We start from the raw sequence: 12,609 nt of genomic DNA on the forward strand, positions 1-12,609 counted from the left end.
ACCCAGGCCTGATTATTGCCACACCTGTTCACAATCAAGGCATCACTTAAATAGGAGCTGCTTGACACAGTAAGGTCCACCAGAAGATCCTTAAAAGCTACACATCATGCCGAGACCCAAAGAAATTCAGGAACAATTGAGAAAGAAAGTAATTGAGATCTATCAGTCTGGAAAGGGTTATAAAGCCATTTCCAAAACTTTGGGAATCCAGCGAACCACAGTGAGAGCCATTATCCACAAATGGCGAAGACATGGAACAGTGGTGAACCTTCCCAGGAGTGGCCGGCCGCCCAAAATTACCCCAAGAGCACAGCGACGACTCATCCAAGAGGTCACAAAAGACCCCACAACAACGTCCAAGGAACTGCAGGCCTCACTTGCCTCAGTTAAGGTCAGCGTTCATGCCTCCACCATCAGGAAAAGACTGGGCAAAAATGGCCTGCATGGCAGAGTTCCAAGGAGAAAACCACTGCTGAGCAAAAAGAACATCAAAGCTCGTCTCAATTTCTCCACAACACATCTTGATGATCCCCAAGACTTTTGAGACAACATTCTGTGGACCGATGAGACAAAAGTGGAACTCTTTGGAAGGTGTGTGTCCAAGTATATCTGGCGTAGAAGGAACACTGCATTTCATAAAAAGAACATTATACCAACAGTAAAATATGGTGGTGGTAGTGTGATGGTCTGGGGCTGTTTTGCTGCTTCAGGACCTGGAAGACTTGCCGTGATAAAAGGAACTATGAATTCTGCTGTCTACCAAAAGATCCTGAAGGAGAATGTCCGACCATCTGTTTGTGTACTCAAGCTGAAACGAACTTGGGTTCTGCAGCAGGACAATGATCCTAAACACACCAGCAAGTCCATCACCGAATGGCTGAAGAAAAATAAAATGAAGACTTTGGAGTGGCCTAGCCAAAGTCCTGACCTGAATCCTATTGAGATGTTGTGGTATGACCTTAAAAAGGCCGTTCATGCTCGAAAACCCTCTAATGTAACTGAATTAGGACAATTCTGCAAAGATGAGTGGGCCAAAATTCCTCCAGGACGCTGTAAAAGCCTCATTGCACGTTATCGCAAACGCTTGGTTGCAGTTGTTGCTGCTAAGGGTGGCCCAACCAGTTATTAGGTTTAGGGGGCAATCACTTTTTCACACAGGGTCATGATGGTTTGGATTTTTTTTCACCTTTAATAATAAACACCTTCATTTACAAATTGCATTTTGTGTTTACTTGTGTTGTCCTTGACTATTGTTTAAATTGGTTTGATGTTCCGAAACACTTAAGTGTGACAAACATGCAAAGGAACAGGAAATGAGGAAGGGGGCAAACACTTTTTCACACCACTGTACAATGTATTACTGACATATAATCAAACACATAGGTTGGACTTGATGAACTTGATGAATCGTTTTTCAACCTCACCTACTATGTAACTATGTAACTAAGTAGGCAGGACTGACGAGCAGGATATCATCAACAGCTGAGTAACTGTGGAGAGATAGGAGCTGTCAATTAGCCGACAGCTGAGCGGCCAGCTCAGAGAAGGAAGGGCTGAGCCCAGCCCTGACAGTAATAAAGTTCTTTCCTCAATGCCAAATGGGAGTGCTGGACCACCCATGATTCCTTCCTCCTCCTCTAGAACCTGGCTCTAGGCTAAGCCTACCTTTCCCTGACCAGCAGGTCTATGTCTATACACTGCCCATACTGTGAGCAAGGCAAAATAATTCAGCAGGAGCTATGGAAATAGTCACTCAAAGTCCAAGATGGCTGCCCAGATCTCAAGAGAGCTCTGTATTCAATCAGACACAGGCATCCCAAGGCAAGTCAGTCCTCTGCAAGGTTTTCTCTAGAGCCAGAGGTATGAAGAGATTATGCTGTGTTGTCTTCTGGCAGCTTAGCAAGGAGCTTAACCTGAAAGTCATAAAGCTAAGCCGGGAAGTAGCAGAATGATCTTACAGACTGGCAAAGGTATGTATTACAAGAATGCCCGGGCAAATTTGTAAATCATGCGGCAGATAAAACAGCATGTGTATTTTAAGCATGTATGTAGCTGTTTTGCATGACGTTTCACTTTAGCTATCCCTACTCCTTGTGGCAGGTGGGGGTTTTGCAGTACGGGGAAGAGGTGGTCCATGAGTTTCACTTGAATGACTTCCGCTCAGTGAATGAGGTGGTGGAGGCTGCAAAACGCATTGAGCAGAGGGGAGGAACAGAGACTCGAACTGCACTGGGCATTGAGAAGGCGTGGTAAGAATACATGAACATGTGTAGAGCTAAAAACAGCATGCATATATATTTCTGTGCCCAAAAAGTGTATATTGTCCATGTTGCTATATATTTGTACACTATATTACCAAAAGTATTGTGACACCTGCCTTTACACGCACATGAACTTTAATGGAATCCCAGTCTTAGTCTGTAAGGTTCAATATTGAGTTGGCCCACCCATTGCAGCTATAACAGCTTCAACTCTTCTGGGAAGGCTGTCCACAAGGTCCATTAAGACATGGATGAGCGAGTTTGGGGTGGAGGAACTTGACTGTCCTGACCTCAACCCTATAGAACACCTTTGGGATGAATTAGAGCAGAGACTGCGAGCCAGGCCTTCTCATCCAACATCAGCGCTTGACCTCATAAATGTGCTTCTGGAAGAATGGTCAAACATTCAGTGTGTCCAACTCAGTCGCCCATTGCTCTCGGGCCACTCTCCCAGGAATTGCATCCGTAACTCCCGTTGTTCGCTGGCCTGTTGCTCTGGGGTTGGAAAGCACTTGCCCGGGTTGCACACCAGCAACCTGGAGGGCTCCAATTCAGAGTCCTTCCTGAATCTGCTGCCTGACCTCCAGGTATTCATCCGCAGACACAGACCTGGTGTATGCTGAAAGGACGATACGCAGCAGCCCCGGAAACTCTGATGCCAGATCCATATCTCAGCTGGGGTGACTGAAGTCTGCTATACCAATCTTGGATCCAGGTGGAGGTTTGGACGTGTTCACAGCCAGGAAGTACAATCCCGTTGCTGCCAACCAGTTTTGAGGAACCCCTGTCCTCAATAGGTCTATGTCTGCCGTTAAATGCTTCCCTTGTCCAGAACCAGCACTATCCAAGACCCTTTAGCCCACCCAGTCACCAGCCGTAACTCAGTGTAGGGTGAACAACAACATCAATCTCCTTTATTCAAGCACATGTTACCACAGATATACAACTCAGAGACACCCTCCCCCCCCCCCCAGCCTTGTATTAAGGGCGGGGTAAACTGTCCAATTACAATAGACACACAGTTCAGGTGTATTCAAAGTTCTCATCAGTAAACGGTCTTATCAGCAGGGAGAGCTGTTGGAGGAATCCCCCCAACCAATCTCACAGCTAATCTACATACACATCCCATAATACCCAAGGCACACAGACACAATAGAACAATGGAATACAACCCCACCCCAACCGATCACAGCAAAGAGTCCATAACAGCATGAGACAACACACAATATATACATATATATATATATATACAACATTCCAGTGTGCCTGTACAGTGTGTCTAAATAGCACAGATCATAGTGGGGTTCTCAGTCACCCTGTGCCCCTAATGGACACAGGGTGATTTACACAAAAGAGGGGCCGGGGGAGCTGGACACAGAGTCTCTAGAGCTCTCTAAGGTAAGCTGAGTTCCACAAACCCCCCACCCAAATTGACTCCTGTCACAATTCCCATAGACACACTCCTAAACCTTGTGGACAGCCTTCCCAGCAGAGTTGAAGCTGTTGTAGCTGCAAAGGGCGGGCCAACTCAATATTGAACCCTACGGACTAAGACTGGGATGCCATTAAAGTTCATGAGCGTGGCTTCCCAATACTTTTGGTAATATAGTGTATATAAAGACAGATAGAAAAAAAAGTTAGTGCCATGTTGCTATGGAATAATACACACGAGGTATTCCAAAAAAAAAAAAAAAAGATTCTATACATTTAATGGATGTCTTATCTCTATAGCACTGAGGCATTTCAGCGTGGTGGAAGAAAGGGAGCCAAAAAAGTGATGATTGTTATTACTGATGGAGAATCTCATGACAGCCCAGATCTGCAGAGGGTGATAGAGACGAGCGAAAGAGAAAACATAACCCGCTATGCTGTAGCTGTAAGTACCTATCTTTATTCCATATGGGGTTTTACTGCCACTCAGACTATTGGGTGAAGGCAGGTATTGCAGGTCCTCCACTGGACCACCACTCACCATGAACAAGGGAAGAGAATCATATCTGTACACTCCCCGGACACTTCATTAGGTACACCTTACTAGTAGCGGGTTGGACCCCCTTTTGCCTTCATTCTTTGTGGCATAAATACAACCTCGGTAGACATTTGCAGGGGTGGCTGGTGTCGGTCCTCCACCTGTAATGTGCAGGCACACTGAAAGGGGACTGCACTGTAAAGGGCCACTCCAATGATTACAGTGCAGTCCCCTTTATATTAAGATGCCCCAATCCTATTGTGGCCATACAGTGCTAGTACTGTCGGTGCTGGACAGCATGGCGCTCTCTCTCTGGTGGTGCTGGACAGCGTGGCTCTCTCTGGTGGTGTGGGTACAGCGTGTCTCTCTCTCTGGTGGTGTGGGTACAGCATGGTTCTTTCTCTGTTGGTGTGGGTACAGCGTGGCTCTCTCTCTGGTGGTGTGGGTACAGCATGGCTCTCTCTCTGGTGGTGTGGGTACAGTGTGTCTCTCTCTCTGGTGGTGTGGGTACAGCATGACTCTCTCTCTGGTGGTGTGGGTACAGCGTGTCTTGCTCTCTGGTGGTGTGGGTACAGCGTGGATCTCTCTGGTGGTGTGAGTACAGAGTGGCTCTCCCTGGTGGTGTGGGTACAGCGTAGCTCTCTCTCTGGTTTTGTGGGTACAGCATGGCTATGTCTCTGGTGGTGTGGGTACAGCGTGGCACTCTCTGGTCATCTGGGTACAGCGTGGCTCTCTCTCTGGTGATGTGGGTACAACATGGCTCTCTCTGGTCATGTGGGTACAGCGTGGCTCTCTCTCTGGTGGTGCAGGTACAGTGTGGCTCTCTCTCTGGTGGTGTGGGTACAGCGTGGCTCTCTGGTGATGCGGGTACAACGTGGCTCTCTCTGGCGATGTGGGAACAGCGTAGCTCTCTCTGGCGGTGCGGGAAAAGTGTGGCTCTCTCTGGTGATGCGGGTACAGCGTGGCTCTCTCTCTGGTGATGTGGGTACAGCGGGGCTCTATCTCTGGGGATGTGGGTACAGCGTGGCTCTCTCTCTGGTGATGCGGGTACAGCGTGGCTCTCACTCTGGGGATGTGGGTACAGCGTGGCTCTCTCTGGTGATGTGGGTACAGCGTGGCTCTCTGGCGATGCGGGAACAGCGTGGCTCTCTCTCTGGCTTCCCCCAACACAGTCCTTTTTTCTTTAGTAGTCACCCAGCTTCTTCCTGGGATCCAGGCTCTCACTCTTTCCCCCAGCAGAGTGCATGCTGGGGGCTGAAGTCTGCTGCCTGTGGACAACAATGGGGCTTACAATCCTCCAGTACTACATGTCCCAAGATGCACTGCTAGCCTCTTCTGATTGGCCCTCCACTGTGGCTAATGGGGACAGAAACAAATCGGCAACAAGCTGAGCAGCCAAATAAGGTGAGAGCCACGCTCTGCTGACAGGAGAAGGGGGGGTGAGTGGGGGAGATACGCTGACACCACGTAGCTCGCCTTCCCCTTGTCACAGCGCAGCTGCTTGTTTTCACTGGCGAGCGGCACCGCCTCCCCATAGCAACCTCTTCCATGTCTTCTCGTCCCTCCTCCTCTCCTGGCATCCTGGTTGCCAGGTGCCCGTCGTCTGCAGGGCGCATGCGAGAAGCAGGGGCCTGGGTTGCCATGGATGGGCTTAGTAGGCGGAGAATGCCTCCGCTCCTCCCACCACCACCAGCATGTTGGAACCCGCGGCGGCCGCCGGCCCTGCATGTCACAGCTAGGCATGCGGCCCGGAGGCCCCCGGCCCACCGGGCAAACGCCGGTCTGCCCTATGGCCAGTCCGGGCCTGCTTGGATGTACTGAGTGGTTATTTGAGTTACTGTTGCCTTTCTATCATCTGGAACCAGTCTGTCCATTCTCCTCTGACATCAACAAGGCATTTTCCTCCACACAACTGGCGCTCACTGGATATTTTTTCTTTTTACCACCATTGTCTGTAAACCCCGAGAGATGGTTGTGTGTGAAAATCCCAAAAATACTCAGACCCGTCCGTCTGCCAGCAACAACCACGCCACATTCAAAGTCACTTAACCACTTCATACCCCCTTCCTTACCAGAGCACATTTTGTGATTTGGCACTGCGTTGCTTTAACTGACAATTGCGCGGTCGTGCCGCCTTGCACCCAAACAAAATTGACGTCCTTTTTTTCCCACAAATAGAGCTTTCTTTTGGTGGTATTTGATCGCCTCTGCGGGTTTTATTTTTTGCGCTATAAACAAAAAAGTGCGAAATTTTGAAAAAAATTTTTTTTTTGTTTTTGCTACAATAAATATCCAATAAAAAAAAAAAAAAAGATACGTATTCTTCTACATATTTTTGGTAAAAAAAATCGCAATTAGCGATTTATGATTGGTTTATGCAAAAGTTATAGCGTCTACAAAATAGGGGATAGATTTATGGCATTTTTTTTTTATTAGTAATGGCGGTGATCTGTGATTTTTTTTCATGACTGCGACATTATGGCAGACACGTCGGACACTTTTGACACATTTTTGGGACCATTCACATTTACACAGCGATCGCTGCTATAAAATTGCACTGATTACTGTGTAAATGTGACTGTCAGGGAAGGGGTTAACACCAGGGGGCGCTGCAGGGGTTAATATGTTCCCTATGGGAGTGATTCTAACTGTGGGGGGGAGGGGACTCACAAGGGGAGGAGACCGATCGGTGTTCCTCTGTACTGGAAACAGACCTTTGGTCTCCTCTCCACTGGCAGGACGTGGATCTGTGTGTTTACATACACAGATCCACGGTCCTGCTGTGTTCCCGGGCAATCGCGGGTGGTCGACGGACATCGCGGCCGCCGGGCACACGCACCGGGTCCCGAGAGATGCGTGCCCCCTAGACGGCCGGGAATCAGAGGACGTCATATGACGCCCACAGAGGATGGGAGATCCCATCTGTGGGCGTCATATGTCTATAGGCCGGGGCTGAAGTGATTAAAGGGGTTGTAAACCTTTGTGGTGCATTCTATGCATTGAGGTGAAAAAACTCTTGCAGTGCAGCAGCCCCCCCCCCCCCCCCCCAGTGCCCCTGTTTTACTTACCTGAACCCTCTTTTTCTCAGGCCGGGGACAAGCACACCAGCTCTAGTCAGTGTCTCGTGTCCTGATTGGCTCCTGCTGCTGTTAACCAAATCCAATGACACGGGCACGGGGGGGGGGGGGGGGGAAGGGGCCAAGTCCGGCATTCGTGTCTATGGACTCAAATGCTGGACACGGGAGCGCACCCGAAAGGTAACCCCCCTCGTGGAAGAGCTTCTGATGCGGGGAGGAGCCGCAAGAGCCACCGAAGGACCCCAGAAGAGCAAGTTCGGGGGCCACTCGAGCCAAACAAGCTGCACAGTGGAGGTAAGTATGATATGTTTGTTATTTTAAATGTAAAAAGAAAACAAACCCTTACCAATCACTTTAAATCCCCTTTCTTCACGGTTCTGATTCTTGGTTTGAACTTCATCAAGTCGTCTTCACCACGTCTAGATGCCTAAATGCACTGAGTTGCTGCCATGTCATTGGCTGATTAGCAGTTTGTGAATAAAAATAAAGGAAAAAACCGCGCTCGACAACGGTGGGAAGTAAGAGAGGATAGTAATAACAGTAGCTGCGGCTAGATACTAATTATATCATTAGGTTGCTGCCACCCACAAAAGAAAGAAACTCCAAAAGGTGTTTCCTCCAAGAAATAGAATAATATGATAACCAGGGTAATTGGCGCTACCTATAAGTAAAACTCCTTATATGTATGTATATCAATATATAATTCCGAATATATCATGTATTCATCTAGAAGAATATATATATAATAGAAGGAGGCATAACCCCAAAGGACTATCAATCTGCGATTTAAGATTTACAATCTACTCAAAAGTCCCAAAAAACAACAAAGTTCCTACTAAAGATTAGTACCTGGGATTAACAAATAATTCCAATAAGCAAAAGAAAAGGAAAAAACGAAAATCAAACAACAAACTAGAAACCAAAAGAATTTTTTGTGTCTGTATCGCTAAGAGACAGTATTCCCTAAAATCGCATTAATGCCAAAGTGTGGTTTGAGTAGGCAAATTCCCAGTAAGAGGCGTATGTAAATGTGCTAGTGAACTTATTATCCCAAATATGCAAACTGTAAGTGTAAACCGCTAATATAGATACATATGAAAGAATTTTTTGCCTAAAGTCGCATTATCGCCAAGATGTGCAAAGAAACAAGTAGAAGGTGTATGTAAATGTGCTTAATGAGATTAAAAATCAAAATGCAAAAATTCAAATTATACAACCTATACACGCAATGTGCTAATATAAGCATATATATATGAAAAAACAAAAATATTAATAATATATAGAAATGATGTCAAAAATATATATCAAAAAAGTGCAGGTGAAAAAAAACAAAGGACAAAAAAATGTGTACAAAAAAGAAAAAAGGATGTATATATAAAAAATATATATATATAAAAAAGCAAAGGGTCTCTTAAATAAACAAAATAACAAAAAATACAAAAATAGTGTCCAAATTTCCAAAAAATCTCTTCAACAGTGCAATTACAGAAAGTTCAAAAGATGTGACTAAAGTGCTCCTCGTGCAATCTCCAACGTGACTTCTGTGTTCCCCCACAAGGTCCCCCACTCACCAGAAGAATACACCCCTGCAGGGGTAATTCGCCTTGGAAACAAAATCTACCGGTAACCAGCTCTTCATTCGCATCCAGAGAGAGTTTTTTCAGTCCCTGCTGATGTCCGGCTCCTCAATCGCAACCAAGGGGGAGATTTCCTCATAGGAAAAAAATTGTAGTCTCCATAGTGTGATTTGTATAAAAAATCAATTTATTGCCACAAAAATATAAACAAATAAAAACATAAAAAATAATAAAACGGAAAAAACAATTCTCATATGTTGAGACAAGATGTGGGACCACAGTCCATTAAAAAAACCTTTCAGCCTCCATATATAAATGATAACGTTCCAGGAAAAAAGAAAAAAACCTAGAACAGGGCTGAAAGAAAGGTAATAACCATACGCTAATGGCACTTTATCCCAGATAACACAAAGGACTAGACCTTGTGGGGGAACACAGAAGTCACGTTGGAGATTGCACGAGGAGCACTTTAGTCACATCTTTTGAACTTTCTGTAATTGCACTGTTGAAGAGATTTTTTGGAAATTTGGACACTATTTTTGTATTTTTTGTTATTTTGTTTATTTAAGAGACCCTTTGCTTTTTTATATATATATATTTTTTATATATACATCCTTTTTTCTTTTTTGTACACATTTTTTTGTCCTTTGTTTTTTTTCACCTGCACTTTTTTGATATATATTTTTGACATCATTTCTATATATTATTAATATTTTTGTTTTTTCATATATATATGCTTATATTAGCACATTGCGTGTATAGGTTGTATAATTTGAATTTTTGCATTTTGATTTTTAATCTCATTAAGCACATTTACATACACCTTCTACTTGTTTCTTTGCACATCTTGGCGATAATGCGACTTTAGGCAAAAAATTCTTTCATATGTATCTATATTAGCGGTTTACACTTACAGTTTGCATATTTGGGATAATAAGTTCACTAGCACATTTACATACGCCTCTTACTGGGAATTTGCCTACTCAAACCACACTTTGGCATTAATGCGATTTTAGGGAATACTGTCTCTTAGCGATACAGACACAAAAAATTCTTTTGGTTTCTAGTTTGTTGTTTGATTTTCGTTTTTTCCTTTTCTTTTGCTTATTGGAATTATTTGTTAATCCCAGGTACTAATCTCTAGTAGGAACTTTGTTGTTTTTTGGGACTTTTGAGTAGTTTGTAAATCTTAAATCGCAGATTGATAGTCCTTTGGGGTTATGCCTCCTTCTATTATATATATATTCTTCTAGATGAATACATGATATATTCGGAATTATATATTGATATACATACATATAAGGAGTTTTACTTATAGGTAGCGCCAATTACCCTGGTTATCCTATTATTCTGATTAGCAGTTTGTGTTACCCAGCAACTGAACAGGTGTACCTAATAAAGTGGAACGGTGAGTGTATATGGCTTCCCACAGAGTTTCAAAGTATTCTCTGAATGGTGCCTGTGCTGAGCTGCCAACCTCCTGTGTTTTAAGAATGCAGCAGGGCGGCCACGTGGCACGGGACCCAAAAGCTAGTGGAGGTCGGTGCAGTAGTGGTGGTCCTTTCCTGAATTAATGCAGTGAGCGGTACCAATCACACCTGTGTTCATCCATAACCTAAGCATAGTAAACTGTATTTTCTATGCTTCCATTTATGAATGAACAGGAAGCCTGTACAGAGATCTTCCTGTTCATTTGTTCTGATTCAGTGCAGAGAAGAGGATTAGGGATCTGTGGCCTCAGTCCCTTTTTTTTTTCTTAAAAGTGGGACATAAAGAGTCTGTTTAGACCCCTGGTATTTTACCAAGCCCCCCCCCCCTCCCCCACAGGGCTGGAAAAAAAAAAGCGAAATTAATGAATACATTTGTAAAGAATACCATAATTACACGTTTGGATCGCTAAACAGACAGGATTTTACAGGCGGCAAGGAGGCGTTGTATCTCTTCACCTCTGCTTCTGCCTCTTCACTGCCTGCTTAATCCCCTCACCCCCGTGCCAGTGTGCCACAACCGCAGGCATTTGCGGGACTTTTGCAGAGCAGCGCCATTCACTTGAATGGGCCGCGTTCTACAGCGGATATTAATTCTTCTGCAGTTCTGAAGCAAAGCATCGCAGCATGTATACTCATAATTTTAGGGTCACCCATGCGCCGCCCCTTTTCGACAATGTCATTATCACATTATCATGGTCAGAGACTGCAGACATAGTACAGTCCCTAGGATAAGTAATGGATAATGGCCGACGGGCCCTCTTACCAGACCCAGTGAAACTACAGCAGTGATCCCTCCGGCTGGACGATCTCTCTGGTGGCGCTGGGCAGTGTAGCTCTCTCTGGTGGTGCTGGGCAGTGTAGCTCTCTCCGGTGGCGCTGGGCAGTGTAGCTCTCTCTGGTGGTGCTGGGCAGCGTCTCTCTCTCTCTCTCTCTGGCTTCTGCCCAACACACTCCTCATTCTTTGTCCTGTAGCACTCTCTCCCTCAGCTTTATTCCAGGCTGCAGTCTCTCAATCTCTCTCTTGATCGAGCTGTAGCCTCCTCCCTGTGGAAAATGGGGTCCGCCAATCTTAGGGACTACATGTTCCATGATGCTCTCCTCTCCTAGTCTCCTTTGATTGGCCCTCAATTGTGGCTAATAGGGAAGAAATGGAGCAGGCAGGAAGCTGGGCGGGGAACCTGGTGAGAGCCATCGTCTTTTCTCCCTGACAGGAGAAAGGGGGGGTATGACCGGGGGAAGCCTCTGATAACCCGCAGCTCGCCTTTCTCCTGTTACAGCGCCGCCGAGTTCTCTGCTGGACACCGAGCAGGGAAAAGAGCCCGCAGTCACATTACACTGATAGGGGGGCTTGACAGAACCTTGATGGTGTTACCCTAATAGTGATGGAACTGTGCTGAATTTAAGATCTGATCCCTGATTCCGGGGGGGGGCGGCACTTGACCCCCCCCCCCCTTGCTCCTACCTGCAGATGCCCATGCTACCTAGGCCAAACATTCCAGGGTATGTAAACTTTTGATCAGGGCTATCTGGGTGATTTCTGTTATCATTATGACTTAAAAAGGATCAAAAAGAACGATGTGATAATAAATGTCTTCACGTGATCGCTATCCTTAAATAAAAGACAGTTTCTTGGCGCGGTCGGTCATATTTTCAATATAAATGCCAAATTTTCACAATTTTTGCCAGGGTATGCAAACTTTAGGAGCTCAACTGTATGTTACATATTTGCACATTGTAGCAAATGCAGCCCAACTACCCTCTCCTTTTTCAGCTCTTTCTTATACTGTTTTTGTGCTCTGGGGGGTTGGGGGGGGGGATGTAATATGATAAATCTCAGCTCCCCCCACCCAACGCGTCACCAGGCTTTGACTACATAGTTGGAAATTCTGACGTGCTGGAAGAGTTTGCAGGCCTGATAGAAATTAAACAGTTATTTGTGGCATGAGATGTGGTCTGTCGGGGTTTCCATACAGCTGGACGGTGTTTTCTCCAAGATGCCTCCATACCACCATGTCTGCCGGTTTGTCTTCTCCTCTCTCTGTCATACTGTTCTGTTTATTGTTGGGGAAATTTAATAAATATCAACCCATGAAGAGAATTAAATAAGTAGACTGTTCTGTTTCAAATGCCGCTTTGAGCATTGGCGCACCTCCGTAAGACCCCGTCCGTCTGAATATTTGGTTTGCTTTGTGTCTTTTAAGGTAAAAACAAGGAAGCATTAAAACCTCTGAAGCA

General features: G+C 45.4%; 1 protein-coding gene across 1 annotated transcript in view; it reads left to right on the top strand.

Annotated features, from left to right (window-relative positions):
* The window catches only part of LOC143964484 (integrin alpha-11-like), a 211,052-nt gene that overhangs the window by 46,557 nt on the left and 151,886 nt on the right, over positions 1 to 12,609 (top strand). Inside the window, exons 6-7 of the mRNA XM_077474257.1 lie at positions 2,101 to 2,249; positions 3,993 to 4,137. Coding sequence (XP_077330383.1) covers positions 2,101 to 2,249; positions 3,993 to 4,137 — 294 coding nt within the window. The remainder of the gene's footprint in view (positions 1 to 2,100; positions 2,250 to 3,992; positions 4,138 to 12,609) is intronic.

This window comes from Lithobates pipiens, unplaced genomic scaffold (genome assembly GCF_037356315.1).
Source record: "Lithobates pipiens isolate NorthernLeopardFrog02 unplaced genomic scaffold, aLitPip1_a1.2 Scaffold_8, whole genome shotgun sequence".
Lineage (NCBI taxonomy): Eukaryota > Metazoa > Chordata > Amphibia > Anura > Ranidae > Lithobates > Lithobates pipiens.